The sequence below is a fragment of the Phalaenopsis equestris genome, unplaced genomic scaffold (genome assembly GCF_001263595.1).
Source record: "Phalaenopsis equestris unplaced genomic scaffold, ASM126359v1 Scaffold000002, whole genome shotgun sequence".
Classification (NCBI taxonomy): domain Eukaryota; kingdom Viridiplantae; phylum Streptophyta; class Magnoliopsida; order Asparagales; family Orchidaceae; genus Phalaenopsis; species Phalaenopsis equestris.
The window spans coordinates 10,840,726-10,866,588 of record NW_018164444.1 but is presented as its reverse complement, the minus strand read 5'-3'; the positions used below and the strand labels follow the sequence as shown (position 1 = coordinate 10,866,588).

Sequence of the window (25,863 nt, the reverse complement as noted above, 5' to 3'; positions counted from 1 at the left end):
TCCCCTAGTTTCTCTTCATTTGGATTCCTTAACAATGTTCCAGATTTGAGCTTTTCCCCTTCACACCTCTTCGTCTGATTTCGTTGTAAAGTCCTATCCTTTTGACCTCTTTGAAGACATTATTCCCTGATTTTTATCGAGAGTTTTCTTAGGTGACTTCGGTCATTTGAGATATAATTAACTATAGGGGTTTGCCCTTATAGGGAGCTTTTCCGAACCCAGCTTAAAATAAACCCTATTTAATTCTTTGTATTAAATAGGGGAACTTGTCGGCAAATAAAAATGGTTTCGCAGACCCAAACGGATGTCATATCTTTCTTAGTTTATTTGATTGAGCCTCACCCTCAAGTCTTGTGTTTATCCCTCAGGATTTGAGGTAGAGCGCTCTTTCATTTAAACTGTGAAAAATATGAGGTCAGTTTGATTCCATATTTTTCTAAAATTATATATATATATGTAAATTAAAAAAGTCCTTCCGAAGCGGGCGACGGGATTTCGATTCCGGCGGCCGACAGCTTCTTACGGGCGACCCCCAAACGCAACTTCCCCCTTTTAAACGCCGACAGGCAGGAAGCTGTCCTTTTATAGGGAAATCACAATATTATGAATTTAAAATATTAAATAAAGCTAATAATTTAAATTCATTAACGGCTGCAAAACTAAGGCTAAGGAATCTTACAAATCAAAACAAAAATATAAGGAAGATTTACGTACATATACCACTCAATTCATTTGTATTTACATAGCTAAAACCTAAACTTCATTTTTTAAATACATGCTGTCTTATCTATGCATGAAAAGATATATTTAGCTTTTTACAAGTTAATATGGTGATATAAATGAAAAAAAGTAAAGATGTTAGATATGTAAATACATAAGAATTGGGTGGTATTTATGTAAACGCCCCAAGATATAACAGAACTACATACTCTTGATGATTTTCTCTTTTTTGAAATAGCCCAGTTCTGTAGGTTGAGAAAGGTAAAAAGGATATAAGTTCATCCGAAAGTCCTCTGCTTTTAGTGCCTATAGCTTCACCCAATGATTGCAATTGCTAGCAAAGAAGAGGACAAGGGCTCGGATTATAGAAGCAATTATGCACAACTCAATTATCAAATAGACCAGATCAATAACAAAGACAAACATCTCTCATACATTAAAAAATGAATTACTGCAAGGAAGAAAAATACCCGCTTCCATAAGATTGTTAAAATGGAAAAACATTGACTACATACAAAAGCTTGGAATTTCTTCTCTCTGAAAGGGCATGTAAAAATTTTTAACAATACAACAGCAATGAAATTCGATGCAGTGGTAGTGGCTATGTAACTATACAATAGCTCGTATGTTCCTCAATTTCTTTCCTATTTAAGTTGTGAATCATAAGGAATACTTGTCTACCTGATATGACATAGAACTCTTTGTTTGCTAAACTAGATTTGAATTTATCACTTTAGACAAACATCTAGCCTAGGTATACGATGTTCCCTTGAATGAAGCAACCCAAAAATGCTTACAGGGATTATTTTGTCAGGTTAGGTCGACTATCTAAATCTAAACTCACTACGATCAATTTCTACAATCCAAAACTTAAATTGATACTTCCGCTAGTGATAAACGTCCTAATGAATAGTTTTAATCGAAAGTGCTCTCTCATTATCAGGAGAAGTAATTAACGATAATGGCTTGCATCTATGTGAAAAGTCCTTGAAAAAATAAGAGCAATATCTCTGGGCGGGATTTGATACAATCTCATATGCCAATTTGAAATTTTGATTTGGAATCTCTAAGTAAAACTCTCTCATCATTATTTTGAGGGGGCTGGGGCACGAATTTGGGAGCCCATAATGGCAAATCCTTTACCAACCATAGTGATTTGATGGTTCCATTTTGCCATCCTTTTATTGGGCCATATCATGGCATGGGTCATGCCCCAACTAACCATAACACGCATAAAACAAACCCTAATTAGTCCTTACTCTTTTATCCCTCAGATAATTTAAAATTAATCTTAAGAGATTTTAAAAATTCAAAATATTTACTGGAATTATGAAGAATTTTGAAAATATGAAATTTCCATGCAATATATGTGAAACTCGTATTAAATTTGAAATAAACACGTGGTACCTTAGAATATAATGGTCAACTTGGAACGAATTATCCCATAAAGTTCCTATCCAATTGATGTAGAGCATTCTATGCTCTAGAGTTTTTACAAAAAATCTAATATGCAGAATACCTCTTTATTAAATAAGAAGAGATCTGATGCTTACGTTAGACAACATGCAAACAAATAAATGCAGGAATAAACATGTAAATCACCCATGGAAGCAAACAATTTAACTCAGACAATTTATTTATTTCTAAAGATGATGATATAAAGAAAGTAGAATTTCATTTCAAGTGAAAAACCTTTGATTTTCTGATGAAAGCAACTTCAAGAAATAAAAATCATGGGATTATGCAGGTAAATTAATCTAAATATGTAATAAAACCACAAATAGATCAATCAGACTGTCAATCAATCATTTATGAACACTTAAATTAGGTATTATAGATAAAGAATAAGAATTTAAAAGTATGACCAGGCTGCAGCCAACTCTTAAGCTCGATAACCATTAATCACAACTAAGAATGCTAATAGAACAGGGACAATATCCCAACAAAAAGTTTCCAAGTCATGAATAAGGAGTAATGGACAAGGAGAATATATAGATAAGAATCATCAAACGTTGTTACAGTACAGAAAAAAAGGGAAATTTACATAGAAACCACACAATTCTAATGTTATTTACATATCTAACACCCAAAGTTTGATATTTACACTTGTAAAATCTTGGTGTCATAAACATGTGCATGAAAATGTGTATTTTACTTAATAAAAATTTTGATGTGCCCACCCCACACACAAAAAAAGAAAAAAGAAACAAGTTATAGATAAGAAACAAGAGTTCCAAACTAGAAGAATCACAGTTTGCCCTAAATCCCATTAATCTAACGGACGCGGATAAGTAGATATGATCTAATTAACGATGTGTTTCCACCCAAGATAACAATCTACAAGAGAAGCAATCCAATCACCTAAAATATGAATTTAACATGCATATATAGAAAATAACGCACGCAATTAATGAAACCGAATTACAGAGTCCATCTCAAATTCAGAATAATAATCTGACAAACTTTGGATGATGAAATTTTGACAAGGTTAACTACTCCTCTCACGAGCCTTAAATACAAAATAGTCCTTTCAAAGAATATAAACCAAGCGATCTTCTAAATCTTGCACGCTTTCCAAATTCAAGGAGGTAATTAATAGTAAAATCTCATGTCCGATGGAAGTTGAACTCTAAATATAAAGCCAAAATCAAGTATTAGGGGAAATCCAATTAACTAAATCCATTCCAGTGTCTTGTTCATCATGCAAATTATTGCTTTAAAGCTCAGCTAGAATCAAGTATTAGATCTAAAGTAATGCATTTCAAAGCAGCTGAATTAATAGCAGATGATTTTTAACCCTTCTTCCGAATCCTACGGATGAGATGTCATTATCACAAATTCTAAATAGCTTTCTGAGTTTTACCATCTATGAAAGCTCAAGTTAATAGAATATTTAGTTGATTTCGACATAAGTTTCCCGAGTCAAAATGGTCAAATGCAACGTCGATACAGGAGGTAGTGTCACCTAAGATGAATTTGAGTTGCATCAATCACAAATGAAATCAGAGGCTTTGATTGCAGTCAAAATTACACGTATTTCGTCTATCAGTAAAATGGATTGTGTCAATGTATCCTTAGCAAACACGATAAAAAAGATAGATTGCAGAGGGGACGGCTGTCGTTTAGACCCTAATCGCTTTGACAACCATCGAAATTGCTTAAATGAACTCCGCTCGAAAAACAAATTGCAAAAGCTCGTTTTGAAATGGATTTAAGGTTGCTCAAAATCAGCAAGAGGAAGTTAGGGTTAGCTCATAGTTTAGCTACGGTTTAAAAATATGAAAGAAAATTTTTGGTGGAGGTGGATTGGGTAGGGGCAGATGTAAGGAAACCCTAGGATAGTACCAAATGAAGTTAGGATTGAGACATAGGCTCCATCGACTTTCCCCACTGGATAGGATACCAAATGAAGTTAGGGAAGATAAGTATCCACGCGGGATAGAACTATGGATAGGCATTTATTATTCATCATTGAAATCCTCCCTATGAAGAGGTTTACATTCTCGTCTCTTCCGCCTCTTCGACTTTCCGGGCCACAATTGAGGGTAAGTTCTCCCTGGGTTTCATCCTAAATATCTGCAATCCTCCGCTAAAGTCAACAAATATCTTGTTGTATCTCTTTCCGGGTAGGTTCGGCATGTATCGCCTTGGTGGCATGACAACAGTTTAGAGTTGAGAGGTGAAAGAGGGTAAAAAAAAAAAAAGATTAATGGTTGCTGATTTTGAAAACCATCAAGTGTAAATTAGGGTCAAATCAAAGTTTAGCCATGATTTGAAAATTGAAAAGAAAATTTTTGGTAGGTGGCTTGAGTAGGGGCAGATGATAGAACACCCTAGGATAAGACTAGGGTTACGCTAGTTTAACCCTAGTATAAACCCTACGATTTGGAAATAGGAAAGAAAAGTTTTGGTGGAGATGGCTTGGGTAGGGGCGGATGCTAGGAAACCCTAAGATAAAATTAGGGTTAGACTTAGCTCTAATACTAGAGTTAACAAAAACCACAATAGAAATGTGAATATTAATGCTAAAATTCGAAAGGGTTGCAAATAAAGACTCCTGACAATTTGGAAATAATGACACAAAACATAAAAAGACGCCCTAGGGCAATGACGAAGGTGCGAAATGGTTGTTGGACAGCAAGTAGAGGGGTTGGCTGGGGGTTGTGGACGTCGCTAAAGACCTGGAATGATGTGGCTGCAGCACTAGGCGACAGGGGAGGGGGGGGGCCAGCCGCAGAAAAACAGAGAAGGGGGTGGTGTCAGCGGGTGGCTGTGAGGCTAGAGGACATGTCGCAACAGACTGGAAGGGAGGAGATGCCTTGTCGTCGCAGGTGTGGGTGATGGAGGAGGGCTCACAACAGCAAGAAGTGTGTAATAGGGCTGGCGGCGGGGAAACAGACGAAGGGAAACTGCAAAGGGGAGTTGGGGAAGATAAGTATTCCCGTGAGATCAAGTTACAACCGAAGCACCCCTCGAACAGTTGGAGAAGATCACCACCTCAGGCGAGTTACAACTGGAGTACCGCCTCGCCTTTAGATACAACCCTAGAAGGGAAAACATCCCTGATAGCTGGCTTGGACAGAAATCTGAAATATGGAATTAACCAAAACAATCAAACACGATGAAAAAGATAGATTGCTGACAGGACGAGTGTCGCCCCTAATCACTTTGTTGCTCAAATGAGCTCCCGTCGTAAAATAAATTGCAAAAGCGTGCCAGAAGCATCAAAATTACCTAAAAATGACACCCATATTGTATAGTCCACACTCGCAATATAATGACACAAAATTCAAGACTAATGCGAATTTGAAATGCATGTGGAACAAGAAGTGCATGAGAATGATTCACACAACATATATAAAAATCTTAAAATGTTTATTATATGAATAAAATATTTTTTCAAGTTGTAGTGAAGTATGATGCTTATGTATTAACGACATAACCTCAATAGGTAACTGAAGTAAAAGATAATTAAACCAAATATCAAACCTGGGGTTCACAAAATATAAGACTTAAATCAAAAGTCAAACTGAATAGGGCTACCTAGGAATAAGTAAAAATTGAAATAAACTTTACTAAGTGAACCACAGTTACGATTTCCTTAAAAAATTTATGCTTAATTTTGTGGAAGAGAAACACACCTCATAAGTCATATTATCCGGGTCAACATCATCTTGTATCGTAATCTAAGCAGAATTTGATATACCATTAGTTTCTTAGTCTGAATGCCTCAATAGTAAAAGAATGAATAGTTGATTAATCTTAATTACCTGACTTGTTGCGCTACGAGCAGAATTCCCTCGACTGCTTGCCGTGGAAGATTCGGCGCGTGTAATGCCTTCGAAGAATTGTACCCCAAAAAAAGATTAAAAAAATAGAAAAAAAGAATCAGCTTTGTCAAAAATAAAAGACAGGTTTAATTTAAGCATGTATAACTACAATCTTTCTCGACCAGATGGCCTTAAATTGAGAAATATAATGTCAAATAAGCACATACATTCATTTTTCATATAACCATGAAGAGAGATAGACCTACCAGTTCCTGTTCCATAATTGCCATCTATGGAAGTAGAAGAAAGGTGAAGCTCCAACTCCTGCAATTCTCTTGCAAAAGCTTCATCCATGGCTAACTGAGACTCGGCATTTTCAATTTGAGAAACATTTGCATGCCTTTGTTGTCTACCAGCAGGACCTCCCCCGGGAGTATTGTTTGAAGACCTGGTTGTATCAATCTGGGCATTTCTTTGCAGCGACTGGTAGACAGTTTCCTGCCAAATTTGTGTTGAGTTTCAAAGATATCCAGTTATTGATTCAAACCAATCAATACGATGCAAGTAAGAACATGATTTTAGTATATCATTCTGCACAAGTAAAAAAACATTCAAAATGGTTAAGCAAAGCTAGAAAAGTGCAGGATGACAACGAGGACATTTTGCTGCAAAGCCAGGCTTACTGAAGGAGGATAGTTTAGAGTCTAAGGTTCACTAATGCAACATGGTATGAGATGCACAACAAAAATTCAAAATAATAATAATAATTATTATTATTATTATGTTACCAATTCTCAATTTTAACAAAAATTAATCATCTTTAATATGAACATAGCAAAGATACTTATTTCATTCTAAATAATAATCAAACAATCACCAAAATCTGAAATCTCACAAAAATAATTGGTAACATGTATTAAATTCCAACAACCATCAGAACAATCACTAACAAAAATTCAATCAAGCATACACAAGAATCACAAAACAAATTAGCAGCGAGAACAATGATAGAAATCAACTATTGTCAACTCCTACAAAGCACTCAAAAAATTCACTTATAACAGCACACATAAAATAATTGGAAAAAAGAAAAACATAAAATTTATTTCACTAATCAATGTTCTATTCATTTTAAATGCCTCAGGAATCCTATTGATAACCAAAGAAAGACAAAATAAAAACATTCCATAAATCATCTAAGGAATAGGGGAAAAAACAACTACACATTTTCCAAAATAACGCAAAAAACACACTACTATAAAGTTGGGCTAAGAGAGCAACAACAACAACAACAACAACAACAACAACAACAACAAAGCCTTAATCCCACTACGTGAGACCGGCTACATGAATCATTTTTCTCCATTGTGTCCTATTTAGTGTCGTATGTTCATTTAATTCTAATAAATTAAGATCATTTTTTATACAATAAGCCCAAGTCTTCCTAGGTCTACCTTTGTCTTTCTTAACTTATGTCGAATCTAAAACATCTACACTTAACTTAGTATTATGCTTCTCTTTTAAAGGCCAACATTCAACGTCATAGAGCATTCCAGGTCTCACCACCGTCATATAAAATTTTTCTTTCAGTCTAAGTGGTACTTTTCTATCATACAAAAGGCCTGAAGCATTCCTCCACTTCAACCAACCAACTTGAATTCTACTATTAACATTCCCATCTATATCACTATCGCTTTGAACAACAGAACCAAGATATCTAAATCATTCACACATTTTAATTATTTGATCACCCAAAGTTACACTTCTGTCACTAGAGCTACTACTACTAAAATTACATTCCATGTATTCAGTCTAGGATAATAAACAAGAGATATTGTTGATGTAATTCATCAAAATTGTATTTTAGCTTACATATTTGATTCATCAACCACATCAAATATGATTGATCCGTTATGACTATTTGATAAATTACAATCTAGGATAATAAACAAGAGATATCGTTGATGTTGTGAAATTTTGGGCGAAACAACACAAATCCAGAAGAAGAACACAGAGATTTAACAGATTCAGCAAAGATGCCTACGGCCTTGAGAGCGAGCGGAGAATTTCACTATTTCAGAGGAGTTTAGTACATACCCATAGGATTACACATCATATATATAGATAAAACCCACAGATAAAATTACTAACATGCCCTCACACCCCCAAACCAACTTATCCAAGAGACACACATTTTCACACCAAGAGACACTCATTTTTATTCCAGGAGACACGCCTATCAATTTCAATATACTCCAAATTTCCTGGTATATGAGTCATACCTAACAGTTGATGTAGTTTTAAATTCAATAACATAAAATGTAAAATCATATTGTAACTACAAGCATTTTTGTATCCAAAACATCTTCAAGAGAATATTCATGAATAATTAGTTCTCCAATGGGACCAAATTCAAGTTACACGATTCTGGCGTTGATGTTATTGTTATAAGCTTCATAGAATATGACAATACTTTTTTTTTCAGAGACATGAATAATAGGTCTAATAGTTTGATTGAAACGATAATAATACTATTCAACATCCTAAATCATGTCTAAAACTTCATGCAATATTTTTAGTGACTTGTATCCCAATTCATTCTTAATTTCTCACTTAAGACCTAGTAAAATAAATAATAATAACAAGATAATCTAAAGGCAAATAATACTCAACCACCACTTGTAAACCTTAATTAATACTCAAATATCATAGTTGCCTTATTTACAATTCTTAAATTAATCCCATAGTTGATTCCTATATTGACCAAATGATAAGTTATACTATGTTTCATATCAAACAAATACCTAGTAGGAACACCTCACCATAATGATTGAGCATGTTCCACTAAATTTGCTGTTGCACTTAACTCATTAGTTCTAGGTTATCAACTCATATGTCTCATCCATTATATTATGAATAAAATCTATGACTGGCTTTTTTCTCTGTATCAACCATTCTTAAAAATAAACTAAGAGCTTAGTAATTATGATAGCATAGCCATACTCAACAAAGTCCCTCAAAACAATATTGCTGACTTCTAAACCAAAACAAATTTTAACAATTGTGCATAGGTGAACATATCCTCCAAAAGATTTCATGCTAGTAGTATGCTTTGGAGCGTCAAGCATGTGGTTCCTATTCTCAATTTGTTTTGTTTTAAGTATGAACGTAAGGAAATAAAAATAAGATTTATTTTATATATTTAATTTTTATATTAAAAATTTTAATTAATTAAAATCTAGCTTTTGATATATACAACCTTATAAATTCTGTAGAGGGGTGCCTGTATAATGACTCATGGTGCTTTTTGCAAAGTTGTGCTGAAGCACACCTCATTATGCATCAGTTAATGTGAAATTTTAAGCAAAGCATCTTTTTAACAAATTTATTGAATTATTCATGCAACTTCATTCTTTTCATAAAATATCTCTTTGCAAATTTCCATGTCAAGAAAATAAGAGTCACAAATAAAATCAATTTCAATCTATTTGGTACTGATAATTCCATTAGAATTTTTAATAAGTATATAAGTTCGTGTACATCAACCTTTCTCCAAACCTTGCAATGTTGACAGCTTCATCGAATAATTACACCCTTTCTATCAATGTAAATTCCCATTGAGCTCAATATAGTTCCACCCCTACTCATTTCTTTAGTGTGGTCAATCTCACAATCTATGCACTTGGTCGTTTCATGATCATTGTGGAGTTAGGATAAAATAAAACAAGAAAATACCAAGTTGACTCCATTTGTAACAACGATTTTAAATCTACACTCAACATAAAGTACTTTATGCTTACTTGAATTATGACATGTTCATAATCTATTTTAGAAAATAAATTCAAACTGATAATGTGGACAACCTGCTCCTGAAGAAGTTGTGCAATCGTGAGTTCATCATGGCCTTGGAAGTATCCTTCGAAATTTTCTTCCACTGAATGTGGCGCAGGGGCATGGACATAATAAATGTCCATTTTCTGCTTTCCACCAGTCTGAAGTTCCACTCCCATTATAGCCTACAAAATTCAAATTTGGTAAGCCATAAATAATTGAAGCAACAGCATAATCGTGCACGGAGACAAAAGGAAACAAATTAGAAATAAAGTATGTAATTCCAAACACCCATAAAGCCAGTAATTCTTATGTATTTATATATCTCACACAAAAACTTTCGTATTTACACATATAGCACTCAAATCTTAATATCACATAAAAAATAACACAATTATCATTGTTAACTTTTTAGGCTAGAGCTCCATACATTCATTGATAAGAAAGAGGTGTATAAATACTTACAAGACCCAAATTGAATCATAGATGATGTCTATTATGTTCAACTTGGATTTGAAGTCGTCAAACAATAATTGCGGAAAATTTTTGGTAAGGATATCTACTAATTAACCATTAGATGTAACAAATGAAAGACAAATCTCCCCCAAATCAAGCTTTTTTCCTTAATGAAGTGTCGCTCAATCTCTGCATGTTTGGCGCGATCATACAGGACCAGATTATGATGATACTAATTACAACTTTATTATCACAGAACAATTGGATAGGAGCAGAGACCGACAAATGTAATACACGGAGCATGACGCGTAACCAGAGAGTTTCACAGATACCCAAGGACATAAGAGCGAAACTTGGCTTTAGCACTGCTCCGGGCCACAACTAATTATTTTTTGTTTTTCCACCTGGCAAGATTTCCCCACGCGAATGAGCAATATCCTAAGGTTGATTTTCGATTATGGATGGACCTAGCTCAATCTGCATCCATATAAACGGCAATAGAACAAGAAGCGTGAAACGAAAAAAGTAGAACTAAGCCCGATGTGCCTTTTAATTAGTGAAGGATCCTGTGGACAACTCTGAAATGGTACTCATAGAGAACATGTATAAATTGACTCACAATACCTATTGCGTCGTAAATGTCGAAGCGAGTATGGGAGAGGTAAATGAGTTTTCCCACAAGAGGTTGATAGTTGGGTCTTATTCACTGGAATAGCATTGGGATAATCAACTAATTTCTCATTGGGATCCCATGGAACTGTCATTGGTTTGCATAGGCACAGGTTATTCTCTGTCAATAGATCAAGCACATATGTGCGCTAAGACGGGCAAATGCCTTGAGATGATCGAGTAACTTCCATGCCTAAGACGTACCAGAGTGATCATAAGTCTTTCATTTCAAACGAAGTAGCAAGAATACATTTCAGAAACTCTAATGTTGGTAAATTATCGCCTATGAGCACAATATCGTAAACATAGACGATGAGGATAGCAATTTTTTCATTGGGGAAATGCAAAAAGAAGAGACTATGATCTGATTGGAACTGAGAAAAGCCATGACCCCCATTACTACCTTAGTGAACTTACCGAACCAGGCCTTCGAGGATTGCTTCAGTCCATAGAGAGACTTCTGCAGTCTGCACACTTGTCCTCGAGAGAAAGTAGATTCAAAGTCTGGGGGGTGGCACATGTACACCACAGGGAATGCAATGATGTTCAACTAATTGACAAGTCTCACATTTAAAGCTAGTCAGATTTTTATTAGTAAATATCGACAGATACAAATGTTTTAAATATTGAAAATTGAGATGACCCAAATGATAATGCAACAACATAATCGAACATCAAGTGGACCGAGCAAGGCTGCAACTACTGGAGAAGTGTCCTCATTCTCCATGTCTTTCTCTTGAAAAAGGTAGAGCCCGACTATTCGCTTAGAAATTCCAATTATCATCCCCGAACGACGATCCAGAAAGGCACAAACATCAGAAGAAAAATGAGCAGGACAATCCATGTCATATGTCAGCTTACTAACATATAACATGTTACATTTCAATAGGGGAACATACAACACATATTCCAAAGTTAGACCGGTAGTTAATACAACTGATCTTTTACCAACAATAGAGTTACATGAGTTGTCAGCAATTTTAACTGTATCTTTTCCAGAGCAAAGATAAGATGTCAAGAAAGCTTGATAACATCGAGACAAGTGATTTGTGACACCTGAATCAATAATCCCAGCACTGAAAGAGACAAAAGAAGTAAGAGTCATAGGAATGGTACCTTGACGAATGTGGGAGGTCGATGGACCAAAATAGAATTGGCTGATCCAAATAGTTTGATTAATTGCTCCATCTGACTTTGAGAGAGTGTTTCGAGTGAAGGTAGTTTGAACGGAAGTAGATTCAGATGTCGTAGTATGACCCTTAACAGAGGAAAATTTGGCTGACGGCTTGTGCACTGGTTTCCCATAAAGTTTCCAACATTTGTCCCGGGTAAGGTTGGGTTTGTGACAGCAATCACAAGTGAAACTGGTGGCTCAAGATGGCATGAACTACTGTTGAGTGCTATTAGTGACCAAGGCAGATGATTCAAATGAAGTGGAAGTGCTGAGCATGACAATTCTCCAACTCTACTCACGTTGAATCTCTGTGAAAGCAACACGAGTAGAATGAAGAGGATCCCAGAAAAGGATACAACTCCAAACTTCATCAAAATCTTTGTTAAGGCCCACAAGAAATTTAAACATGAGATCTTTTTCTATATTTTTCTAAATAAGAGAAATGTCTGTCAGAGATTCCCACGTGTAATCATAGTAGAGACCGCATTTTCATCCATCAGGCCACCAAATTATTGTAGATCACAGTCCTTCATCCATATATTGCCAAGAGGATCTTAGAAACCTCAAAAAGTTGGCTGGAGTTCCCTACATCATAGTAGATATCTCGAACTGCAATCCATAGGGCAGTAACAACAGGAATAAACATATATTAACGACCAATTGTAGTCTCCATGGAATCAATCAGCCCCGACATGATCATAGAATTCTGCACTTCTCACGTTTCAAACGTTGGGTTAGTTTTAGGAGGTTCACGAATCATTTTGGTGAGATAGCTAAATTTCCTACGTCTTTTGACGAACAAAGACACAGCTTGAACCATTGGAGAAATTATATCCATTCAGTTTTTGGGTGGTGATTTGGAAGTTTATGTGGCTTTCTGATCCTTCGGTCTGCGAAGGGATTGAGATCGATGTCGACCCTCCTGCGGACTCAAGTACATAATTGGGAGAGGGCTTAGTGGTGGAAGAGTTTGCCATGGTTCCAACTGAGCCAAATATGATGTTGAGGTGACGAGACATTGGAAGATCTCTGATCAAGGATAGAAAAAGGATATCCGGCGACTGAACAAATCCCAGATTGCACTAGATGGAACAGACAGGTTCGCTGGAGGAAGCTTAGGTCGGTTGCAAGGGATTCCAATAGCTGGAAGGGGATTCAGGCGTCTGGAAACCACCGCCAGTCAATCCAACAACTCGTTGGAGGGAGCTCCAGTTAGTTGGAATGGGATACTGGCAACTGGAACCAAGCGCCAATCCGTCCAACAACTTGCTTTTGTCTTATTCTAGCAAAAACCCCCGATAAAAGAAGGGTGGTCGGAAGTCATGACGGGATACATCGACGGGATTTCGACAGGAAGGAAGCTCTAAGGTTAAAACCATGACTTTGATACCATGCTAACTTTTGAGAGTAGAGCTCCATACATTCATCGATAAGAAAGAGGTGTGTAAATACACATTACAAGACCCACATAAGAGAAAATACTTAAATTCAGAAATACATAAAGATGAAAATGGATGTAAATAAAGAAAGCAAATAAAACCTAATTATAACTGCAGCATTAATTAGGCTAATAATTCTAATAATCATTTTTTAAAGGTGAATACACATTTTCATGCATAAGTTTGAGGCACCAAAGTGCTATGAATGTAAATATGAAAGTTTAGGTGTGAGATATGTAAAAACATAAGACTTGGGTGTTACGTATTAAATTTCCCTAAATTTAACTATTCTCGTATGCATTTTCCCCTTTCAGAACTAGACAGACAAAAAAATCATGATAAAGATAAATATTGCAACTTATAATGCACACAAACAAAAAAAAAAATCAAGTGTTCAAACTAAAAGTATAAACAACAAATAATGTTTGTCAACAAAAATCATCATAGTGGCTTTCCCAACGGACTTCTTCAACATCAGCACCATGGCTACTTTTAGAGCCGTCCGATATCTTCCAAACTTATTGCGCCACTTTGTCTTCTACAGACACCTTTAAGGTGATTATCACTTTGATTTTTACCGAGAAACAATAGCAACATTAAGTATGGCTTCTATCATACACACTTTATCCTTTTGGAAATAACCTATATAAGAACCAATAACAAAAATTTAACAAGATAGAAGCAATTTGAAGCTTTCTTTTTCTCTTCAAGCTCCTATGGATATAAAGAGCAAGAACTATGGGTGGGTGGGTCGGTCAAGAGTGCAATATGAAAATACAAAGCAAAAGAGAGCGCAATGATGAACATTTCAAGAATGCAAATTGGAAGATTTACATACATACCACTTAATTCTTCTGTATTTAAAATTTTACATGTCTAACACCAAAACTTTAATTTTTACAAAGGAGCCACCTTACCCATACATCAAAAGATGCATTTCACATTATAAAAATTAGAATAGTTGTACTTTTGATGTGATAAGAAATATTTGGGTGGTATAAATCTACAAAGTAAACTTTAGGTGTTAGATATTCAAACGTGTAGGAAATGAGTGGTACCTAGGTAAATGCCCCTGTAAAAATACAATACAGACAATGAAAGTTGATATGCTGCACAACATAGCACAAACAAATGTTGCATTGGTTTACAATACCATTGAGTTCATACCAGCTCTTAACCAAAAGTTAAAACACCCATCATTTCACTCATACAAGTAAAGAGATGAATTGAAAATAAAACAATCAAACTATGACAATCCAAAGAATCTAGCACAACATATCTTTTAATTTGTCACAAAATTTACCCTTTCTGATACTGGCAACATCACGGTATCAGAAACAGCTAGGGAAATGAATCACGTCAATATTTCTAATGCTCCACAAGGCAGATTACCTTAATTCTCACTCTATTTGGCTTACACACATGATTAAATCTATTTACTGAACCAAATCCACCGACTTTCAAAACCATAACTGATAGTTAAGCACCTAAACTGCCTATTAGAAACAACATTGCCTCCCTTTCTAGTTGCAACCAAAAACCGACTGCCATGATTAACGTTTTGATTGCTTGACGGATGCAATAATGTTCACCATTTCATAACTATGTTTCCGCAAGGTTCTAAATTTTACAGAATTAAAATTTACACCGCTAAAGACAGTGCATCATTCAGATAAACCAACAAAAAAAGTTCTTCGAATACTTTCCAAGAAATCGCCAAGAGAGAATATCAATGCAAAAAATTACAAGCATTAGAAGCTTTTACATAATCCAATTGCTATGTCGGTCGCACAATTTCCTCCCCGACCAGAAAACTCTACCTCGGAATGGTGAGCCTAGGTCAACTAAAAGTCGCTTAGAACGATTTATGAAAAACTAACCGAGGGGAAAAGGCGGCAACTGGAATCCGATGGTGAAATAGGCGAAAGGGAGACACTTTCCTCTCATTAATTAAGAATGGAGGGTTTAGGGGACAAAGAGGGAGAGAGACTTACCGATGGAAATGGGAGGCCGCCGCTCCGACCTTCCTGCTTGGAGTTGCAGTCGGAGATTACCCCAACGAGTATTGTAGGAGGAGACTGTGAGAAGTATCCGCGATCAGGTCTTCCCGAAACTTCCTAATGGAGCCCACATTGACTAGTGACCGCAGCTGAAGTCCTCAAACGCGGTAATCCAACGAAAACATGTTTTAAATACTGTAAATATATTTATAATATTGCCGTTAATAGAAATGTCGCTCCTTATTTGCACAGTTATCATTCGACTGTATTCTATCAAATCATGAAGTAAGCCGAATACGGATAATTTTATTAACTCGATTTATAAACGAGTCGAATATTTAAATAAGACGAATACACATAATTTAAACTCGATTTATAAATAAGTCGAGTACGAAGAAATAAATATTTGTTCGTTCATATTTGACTTATTTTAAATTGAAATAGTCAAATAATCAAATAATAATATTTATTTATATTTTTTAATATTATTTTCTTGTATTATATTTAAAAAAATATTGATAAGAGATTTGGGTAGTATAAATATAAAAAAAAAAAGATGTTTAGGTGTTAGATATGTAAATATGTAAGATTGGCAGGTACGCATGTAAAGGCCCACAAAATGAAAAATTGAGGCTGATTCATATCTCACCGACAATTTCACAATTTAGGAGAGTATTTCTTATAGTCATAGAAATGTTTAAATGTAAGAAAATCCATCTTTTGAGCACAATAATAGTGTAGATTGATTTAAACTTTTAGTTATAGAGCTGCAATTCGAGTTAAGTATGAGTTTAATTCAAACATTTGAACAATTCGAACAGTTCAAGTTAAATTCAAACGAACATGAACATATATTTCAAGAGCAATTTCGAATACCAGTCTATTTCAAACACAAACAATTTAAATGAGTCGAACACAAACGGGAGCTCAGCTCGCTCATGTTAGACTTATTTGCTGCATAAGAATTAAGTGGTATATATATAAATCTCTCAAAAGTTTTAATAACACTTTTAATAAGAAACAAAAATTTTTGAGTGTATAAATATAAAAAGAAAGACCTACATTCTAGCTGTTAAATATGTAAATATGAGAATTAGGTGATTATGGTCACAAAGAAGGTTGAAAGAAATTTCACCTGGAAAGTTCTGGTGACTGTTGGGCAATTTTAGTTTTTCATCGAGGGAGTCCTCCTTTTCTTTCTCGGGGAAGTTTTCCTCGTATAGAATATATTGATTTGGTGTTTCAGGTGTAGTTGGTTTGTTTATGGCAAACTCTTTTTTTTTTTAATGTCAGACACCTGATTTTAAGCCTATTTTAGAAGAATTGAAAGATATTTTCATTTGGGTTAGTTTGCCTATCCCTTTTGTGTGTTATTGGATGGAGACAGACATTTTGAAACTTGTCAGTATTTTAGGTTTTCACTATTTGCTAATTCTTCAACTTTTGCTTGTGTTAATATTCAAGTGAATATTGATTTTACTTTTCCTGAGTTTATTTCTTTAAATCTGAATGGTCATGAAATTATGCAGTATGCTGTTTATGAATGCAGACCTAATATATGTAAACATGTTTTACTTTTGGGCATGATTTTGAGCGTTGCCCCAAAAATATTTCTTTTTCTCGAGTGAATGTGAATCCTGCCTTTAGGGCGATAATAACAACATAATCCTCTTTTTGTGGATTATGTTGTTATTGCTCCTTCTGTAATATTTGTTTCTAATATTTTAAGTATTGTGTCTCCAAATCTTAATATCTTTGTGAATATATATATATGAAAGTCACATAAAGATTGGAGGAACACCATGAAATTTTTTCTATTAATGATATTTATCTTATTACTTTGCATAAATATAGTAACGATCAAAATTCATAATGTCTACTGATTCGTAATAAATGGTCATAAGGATTTACATCGTGATAATGTTAATGATAATGATAATCTGAATGTTCCTGTGAGTTTGCCTATTACTTTTATGAAATTAGCAGCTTATGTTTTTGATTTAATGTTAAATATTTGGGTGTGATGCACATAATAATAAAATTTAGATGTTAAATTTATAAATACATAAAAGTTGTGTGGTATGTATGTAAATTTCTGCAAAAAAATAATTTATTTAAAAGAAAACTGTAAATATGACAAAAGTTTCAATCAATTCTTTAAGAAGAAGGCATAGGTTTATGTCTGTGTCTTTATCTTTACAAGAATGAGTGCGGTGATTGGTATTTAAAATAGAAGGTTAGAAGAAGCATAAAGCAAGAGTTGCAAGTAAAATTTGTTCGTTTCTTAGGTTCAATTAAGGCGGTGAATAAAGGAATATATTCTAGAAGATGCGTGACATATTTTCTCATAAAATAGCAAAAGTTGATGTGATTTATAACTGATATAAATATAAATATATAATAGGACAATAATACAATTATGCTTCATCATTATTTGGGCTTGCCTTGCAGAGATAGTCAGGGTCAATTACACATTAATATTAGTTTAAGGTTCATTCTGTCGTGCACCGCACCGCGGTTTTATGTGTATAAATAATAGCTTTTTTTTTTAAGTTGTTGAAATTTATGTTTTCATTCATATTGATCCTAGCTAGATGTGATAGCAGCTTTATAGCTACGATCTGGCTTAAAAATAATAATAATTGGAATTGCCACCACAATTTTTTTAACATCCGATTATTCTTCAGCAACTTAAAACAAATTCAAAGAGCGGTATTTTATCATGTACGTGTTGGTGTGACCTATTTATATTAATGTAAATGTGATTAGAATTCTTTTGGGCGTATGATCCCGAATAATTCGTGAACTCGTACAATCCGGAAGAGACATTGTGAAAGAAGTGGGAAGAAACTTTTGCATGTTTTAGAGAGAGTGTCACTGTTCTATCCGGCTGCGACATGGAGGGAAGTTGGGGGGGGGGGGGGGGGGGGGGGGGTGAGAGCCAGAGCAGAACCCTATCTTTCACACTTTGCTTCCTTTTTATACACCATAAAACTCAAGTAACCATGAGGAGGTCTAAAGAATAAATCAAATGTCATTTCGTAAGCTGTATTGTATATATCCTAGATAGACTTGATGTTGATAAGATATTTAGCATGAATATCAAGAGGTTAATAAAAGGTGATGATGGAGTGCATTTCTCTTCCTTCTTCCTTAAAAATATATTCTCCATACTCAGTGCAACAAACAAGTGGCTACCGACAAGTTTGTAAGAAGAACTTGAGAAATGTGAACGAACTTACCTGGAAGAACTCGGTTGTGAACCCGGTCATATGAACTCACTTGAAGTCTGATGAGCTTCGGAGATACTCCTGAGCTTCTTCTAGATAACATGAAGTTTTGTGGCTCGTCACCTCCAAAGATTAGACTAACGAGTAATATTGGCATGATCATAATCAAATCATCAAGTGCATGTCCAGGTGACTCGTTCCCTTTAAGCTAATGAGAAGTGCATGGCCAGTGGGCTCGAACCTTAAGGCCCATGACACTCATCAAGTATTTTGGCTTCTTTGTTGTTTAAGGAAATTTATTTTTGATTTAAACATCCATTAAAGTACATCAGTGTGTTGGGCCCCACCAAATTAATATATTTGATTTGGTTTTACACATAAAAAAAAAAACTTCAAATATGAAATAAGCTCAAATAAATAAAAATGCTGAAGGAAGACACAATGTAACTAATTGTTTAACTGTTCAGCTTGGATGGCAACTGTGCAATAACGAAAACTTCAAATGGGTTAAGATTTGAAGGGGAGCACTGCTGATATGTATGTTCTTCTCGTAAGAACCTTAAGTTGGTTGACAAATACTCTTGGTGTGTAGCAGTATCTTGGGGCTAGTAGGCTTACCGAGTAGACAATTTCTTATTTTTCATAGGAGAGTTCAGTAGATCATTATGAGGACAAAGTAAGAACTTGATGAGAAGCAACATTGATTCAACACTCAAATTTTGTCACCAAGAAAAAAAAGAGAAGATTTTGAGTTTTTAATTTATAGAGAATGATAATGAGAGTAGAAGGAGTTGTTTGATTCCCTTCAATAGTAGTGTAAAGTAAAAAAAATACATGAATTTTTAAGGCCATAGAGTTTAGTCTGAGGAAAATGAAATGTGGTGTACAAAAAATAGTGTATTTTGAATCAATGGAATTGGTTGATTTTTAAATATATTGTAAATTGCATCCTCTTGCTCTCATCATCTTCTGTTGGACCCCCTCAATCATTGTTGGCCCGTTACCACCACTGTTGGCCGCCTACTATAGCGGTTGGCAATTGTCGGTCACTGCCGCTACCAATTGCCAATCGTCGCCATTAGCAAATCCGTTGGTAACTGTCGGTCACTGCCGCTACCATTTGCCAATCATTGCCATTGCCAACTATTTATCGTAACCGCCGTGTATTGCTCGCCTCGCATTGTTGTGCACCTGTCTCCCACCACAGGCGCAACAACCACCAGTCGCCACCGTTGCTATCGCTTAACATATTTTATATTGATTTCAGTTTCCTTAACCAAACACAAAATATAAAAAAAATAATATTTATTTTGCACCAAACCAAATAACTTAAAAATCTTTCAATACATTTCAATTACGGCGTATTCCTTTCACGCGTTCTTGTTTTAGCTACCGAAATAATTTGTTAATCACGAAAAATCCTGTAATGCTATAAGTTCAACTATCACTATATACTAATGTAATCCACTTCACAACACAGAACAAGATGATCAGTATAACAAGGATTAGAATAAATTCAAAATAAAATCCACCCATTAGAATTCTCCTTCATATACATGATACAACTGAATAACAAAAGAACATATCTTTGAAGCCAATGCCATCTGATTGCCTAATCTATGATATCAAAGAAAGAAAAATGAAAAATATAAAGAATTTCACTCCTGTTGCTACTCCTCCAAGTGCCCAAATCTCTGATAATAAAAAACCTCTTAGCCCTTCATGAAATTTCAGGGGCTCAATAACAAAAGAATTTAAAAAAAATCAAAAGAACAAAGTCTCTAGTCTTTTCAAAGAATTAACTATAAGCTTAATCCTGTTAAAAATAAAAGAAAAATAATCTTCTATGATCAAGGAAATATTTTGAAGGAAGCATCTCTCTCCTCCAATCTCCATGGAAGCCCAAGCTGAAATTATATACAAAGACTGGTCCATTCATTCAAGTGTAAGCCCAAATGCAATTTCTCTATGTTTATCCACATAATCTCACTACCATACATCTTGAGCAGCATCTTACTTTGAATATTCTCCCTCTCATTAAACTCAACACATCTGAATCCACCCTCCTCGATCATTCCTCTACACCAGTCTTTTGGGATGGAATATATAATAAAAGCTTCGATTGGTTGACAATCGAAATCAATCTAGAAAATAGGAACACCGATTCGAAAAATTTAAAATGAAAGAAATCGAACAGAAAAACAACACAGCATAGTAGTACTTGAGAGCATTAGCAAACCTCTTCTCCCATGTCAGCTCATATGTTATGCTAAGATAGAGTTACTGATAAAGAAGTTGTCATAGGAGGTGGCATGCCTGCAACATGTGCAAAGGTTATGATTTTTGTGGAGGTCAGCTTGAGAAAGGCATCATCAACAAGGCAGCTTAGATTCGGATGGATGATAATCTTAGTGTTTGTGTTGAAGAGATAATTTTGAAAGGGATGGAACCTATCAAAGATATCGACGTGGAAGAAACTTATGTTGAAGTTAATAACCGCAAGATTTGAATGAGGGTTCCAGATAAAGAAAATTTATTCTGAGATGATTATACATGCGACAAAGTCATTTGAAGAAGAGTTCAAGATGACATTTCTGTTAGCTGGAGCTCGATAACTCTCGATCCCGCCTTCCTTTTCGCGAATCATCGCCAGAGCTCCCTGTTCCCATCGCGAAAGATCACGCCACTTCTGCACTCGCCCGATCACGAAATGTTGCGAACCACTCCCGCCAACTCCTGCTCACATTCGCGAATCGACACTCCTCTCTTCCTGTTCACGATAAAAAAGTTCACACGACTCTCCTTTGGTTTGTATGAGAAGTCACGGTATTCTTCTTCGGTTTTCCTCAGGATAGAGGAAGGAAGGTGCAAGAAGTAGTTCATTGCGGTGAAGGAAGAAGAAAGAAGAAGAAGAATATTGTTTTCCTTTGGCTTCTTCTTGGTGACTTATGACAGAAGAGAAATTGGGTTTATTTCTCTTATAAGTTTATCTTCTTTGATGTATCTCAGTGTAGAGAGAGAAGAACAGAGAGAGAAGAAGAGAGAGCAACGAAGTGAGAATAAGAGATTCCTTTTGTAAGTCGAGGTGATCGACTGGTGTAAATTCCTTAAATAGTAAAATCCTCTGCAACTTCGTGGACGTAGGTAATTTGTCGAACCACATAAATCTGTGTGTTCCGCTGTGGTGTTACTGTTCTCTGGAGTGAAATTTTTTCTTTCTATTTTTCTTTTCGTCGATTGTTCTCCTGTTTGATTTTATTTCTATATACCACAACAACTTGTCTAGTATATAAATTTCACAACAACTGGTATCAGAGCTAAGTTCGAATTTAAAGAAGAATGATGGTTGCAGATGAAGTGAATGTTTCAGAGATTGAGAAATTTGATGGCACATATTTTGGTTATAGGAGGATGCAGATAGAAGATTATCTTTATGGGAAGAAATTGCATCTTTCTTTATTGGGGAAAATACTTGAAAAGATGGATGAGGCTGAAATTTGTTGGATCGATAAGTTATGGGAGTTATTCGATTGAACCTATCAAGGTCCGCTGCACACATCATCGTCAATGAAAGGACGACTGCAGATCTCATGACAGTCTTATATGTATGAAAAGCCATCGGCGAATAATAATGTACACTTGATGAAGAAGTTATTCAATTTAAAGATGGCGAAATGTGTTTCTGTTGCTCAACACCTGAATTATTTCAATACTATCACAAATCAATTGTCTTCTGTGGAAATTGATTTTGATGATGAGATATGTGCACGGATCTTGTTGGCTTCATTGTCAGATAGTTGGAAAGCCATGAGGATAGCAGTTAGCAGTTTTTCGGGTAAATCTAAATTGAAATACGATGATATTCGTGATTTGATTTTGACTGAGGAAGTTCGCCAGAAAGATCCTGACAAGGTCTCAAGTTCGAGTTCGACACTGAATGTTGATTTCAGACGGAGATGACATGACGGGGACTCAAATATAGGGAGATTAAAATCAAAGTTTAGTAAGCAAGTTTAGTAAGCAAAAACCCTGCTGGAATTGTGGCAAGGCTGGCCACATAAAGAGGAATTGCAGGAATTCTAAGAAGATGGAGAATGATAGCGTAAATGTGGTATCTGAAGAATCACAGAATGCACTATTGCTGACAGTTCATAGTTCTGTTGAAGACTTGATATTGTATTCAGGGACTTTGAATATGGTAGGAAATCTACTATATGCCACAGTGCAGTGTAGTGATGGAAGTGAAGAAGAGAATAGGTCTGAGACACCCATTTCTATTGTTCCAAAGACAGATGTTGGAGAACCACAAAACTATGAAGAAATATTGCAAGATGAAAGTTCGAGCAAGTGAAAGCTGACAGAACTTCTACCAAGGAAGAAGACGTTGCACAACAAGTGGGTGTACCAGGTGAAGACTGAGTGTGATGTTAGTAAGAGGTGCAAAGCTATACTTGTTGAAAAAGGCTTTCAGCAGAGGCAAGATGTTGCCCATACAGTGGGAGTTGTAAGCATAGATAAGAGTTACCTAGGAAATAACTTGGAGATACAAAGCTACGTGGATTCTGCTGATATGTTGATTGAGGGTGTTACTCTTGAGAAACTGAAGTTGTGCACAACTTCAGTTGGTCTTCTGGAGTGAAGTCAGGGCTTTGAGTTGTAGAGGTGGAGAATTCAAGTTGGAGGATTCATGTTTGAAAAAAAGGGCGACACCGCCGGTGGAGGAGATCAGTTCGAGGAAAGTTCGAGGAAGGAGATGTATGTTGTAGCATGTGTATCGATCTCCAAGTGGGAGATTTGTTAGCTGAAGCTCGATAACTCCCGATCCTGCCTTCCGTTTCGCAAATCGGCGCCAGAGCTCCCTGTGCCCGATCGCGAAAGATCGCGCCACTTCTGCCTGCGCCCGATCGAGAAATGTCGCGAACCTCTCCCGCCAACTCCCACCCACGTTCGCGAATCGACGCTTCTCTTTTCCTATTCGCGATAAAAAAGTTTACACGACTCTCCTTCGATTTGTATGAGAAGTCACGGTGTTCTTCTTCCGTTTTCCTTAGGATGGAGGAAGTTTCCTTGGGATAGAGGAAGGAAGGTGCAAGAGTAGTTCCTTGCGATGAAGAAAGAAAAAAAAAAGAAGAAGAAGATTGTTCTCCCTTAGCTTCTTCTTGGTGGCTTGTGGCAGAAGAGAAATTAGATTTATTTCTCTTGTAAGTTTATCTTCTTTGGTGTATCTCGGTGTAGAGATAGAAGAAGAGAGAGCAACGGAGTGAGAATGAGAGATTCCTCTTATAAGTCGAGGTGATCGACTGGTGTAAATTCCTCAAGTAGTAAAATCCTCTGGAACTCCGTAGACGCAGACAATTTGTCGAACGACGTAAATCTGTGTGTTCCGTTGTGGTGTTACTTTGGTGTGAAATTATCTAGTTCTATTTTTCACTTCGTTAATTGTTCTCCTGTTTGATTTTATTTCTATATACCACAACAACTGGTCTGGTATATAGATTTCACAACAATTTCATAAAATTATATTCAAGTTGCCCCTAGTCGAGATAGATTATTGGATTAAGATAATCATTACAGTTATTAAGAGAGTACTTTGGACAAATTTGATGAATTCTTTTGGCGGATGATTTTGACTTGTGAATGTCTTTAATGAGATTTCAACAACTTAGTGCTTAGGCTTGAGTTAGAACTAGCTTTTGGGTGACTTAATGTGATATAATTCTAAAATATTAAGGTTGCTAGTTTGATATTTTTAAAATTTTTTATGGTCTAAATTAGTTTATAAGTAGCTTTTTCTTTTTACATGATGAGCAATTTAAATTACAAAACATATGACTCCAGTAAATGATCTTTGATGTGTACTAGAAAATTCACGATAATAGAATAATGTATTATCGTCTTAACACGGTATGAAGATTCAACACACACTTAGATGAGTGAAAATAACTATTAGTGGCACCATAAATAAGTTTTTAGGTGGAAACTCGTAAAGGGAAAAAAAACATGGGGTCTGGCTCAACTGTAAAAATTCACTATAAGGTGAACAGAAACCTCTTGTCCCACGGTCAAGAAAGAGTTACAAAGTCTTCCAAATTACAACGTCAATATTTGGATGAAATTGTTGCAATGAATAGGCGACAATCGATAACGATTGGCGGTTATCGACAGAAGGTGGTCGAAGTTGGTCGGCAGTGGTCGACGTTGGTCGGCAGTGGTCGACGACGGTCAGTGGATTTCAGCTCATTCTGAAGGCTTGAAGCTTTTCCTCAAGTTTCAAGCTCTCATTCTCAATCATGAGAGGGGTGAGACAGTATTTATAGAATTCTAGATACAATTAATGCATAAATATGATCCATTTTGATTCGACGGTTCAAAGGATTTCTCTCGATCATACGACGTCTGATGGATATTTAAGTGCCTTGAAGATATTATAATTGAGCGATTTTGGGCTCGTTGGATTCGTCTTGTCGAGACGTTCAATTTGACTATGAACTCGTCGGATTAGACATCCGTTTGATTTCCAAAAATGGTCGGAAAGCTTCCAGCAGTTGTTTAATAGCTTGATCTGAGCTTGATTTGACTTGGATTAGACCAATTTTAGTATCATTGGATTCGTCTCATCAAGTCGGTCAGTTTGACTATATGTTTGTGAAATCAGAGCTCTAGATGACTCTTAGCTCAACAAATTACTTCAAGATTCAATCTATGCATCGAGATATGCACCCGAAAATGAAAATTTGTTGATCTCCTATCAATTTTGAAAAATAATTTTCTTCGTTTAGCGAATTGGCTACAAGTCATTTCATAAGCAACTTACAAAATTCAATTAAAATCTAATACTAATTAAATCAATAAAATTCATTTATATCGTATAATCTTAGTTGATCCGCTAAATTTAATGGGCTACTTTAAGGAGCACCTCTAGAAGAAGGCCCAAACCCTCAAAATCGGACAATGTTTTTATTCGCACTTGATGGTTCGCTTGGATCATTTTCTTAAAGATATGTGCCACCTTATGCATAAAAATGTCTGTTTTATATTTTAAAAGTTAAAAATAATGATGTTTTGATGTGATAT

General features: G+C 35.5%; 1 protein-coding gene across 1 annotated transcript in view; it reads right to left on the bottom strand.

The window, feature by feature from the left end:
- The window catches only part of LOC110028627 (E3 ubiquitin ligase BIG BROTHER-related-like), a 23,959-nt gene extending 5,128 nt beyond the window's left edge, over window positions 1-18,831 (bottom strand). Inside the window, exons 1-7 of the mRNA XM_020730588.1 lie at window positions 18,802-18,831; window positions 15,554-15,676; window positions 9,854-10,006; window positions 6,257-6,488; window positions 5,991-6,058; window positions 5,862-5,906; window positions 930-1,054 (exon numbers count right to left, since the gene is read on the bottom strand). Coding sequence (XP_020586247.1) covers window positions 930-1,054; window positions 5,862-5,906; window positions 5,991-6,058; window positions 6,257-6,488; window positions 9,854-10,006; window positions 15,554-15,676; window positions 18,802-18,831 — 776 coding nt within the window. The remainder of the gene's footprint in view (window positions 1-929; window positions 1,055-5,861; window positions 5,907-5,990; window positions 6,059-6,256; window positions 6,489-9,853; window positions 10,007-15,553; window positions 15,677-18,801) is intronic.
- Window positions 18,832-25,863: the final 7,032 nt, after the last annotated feature.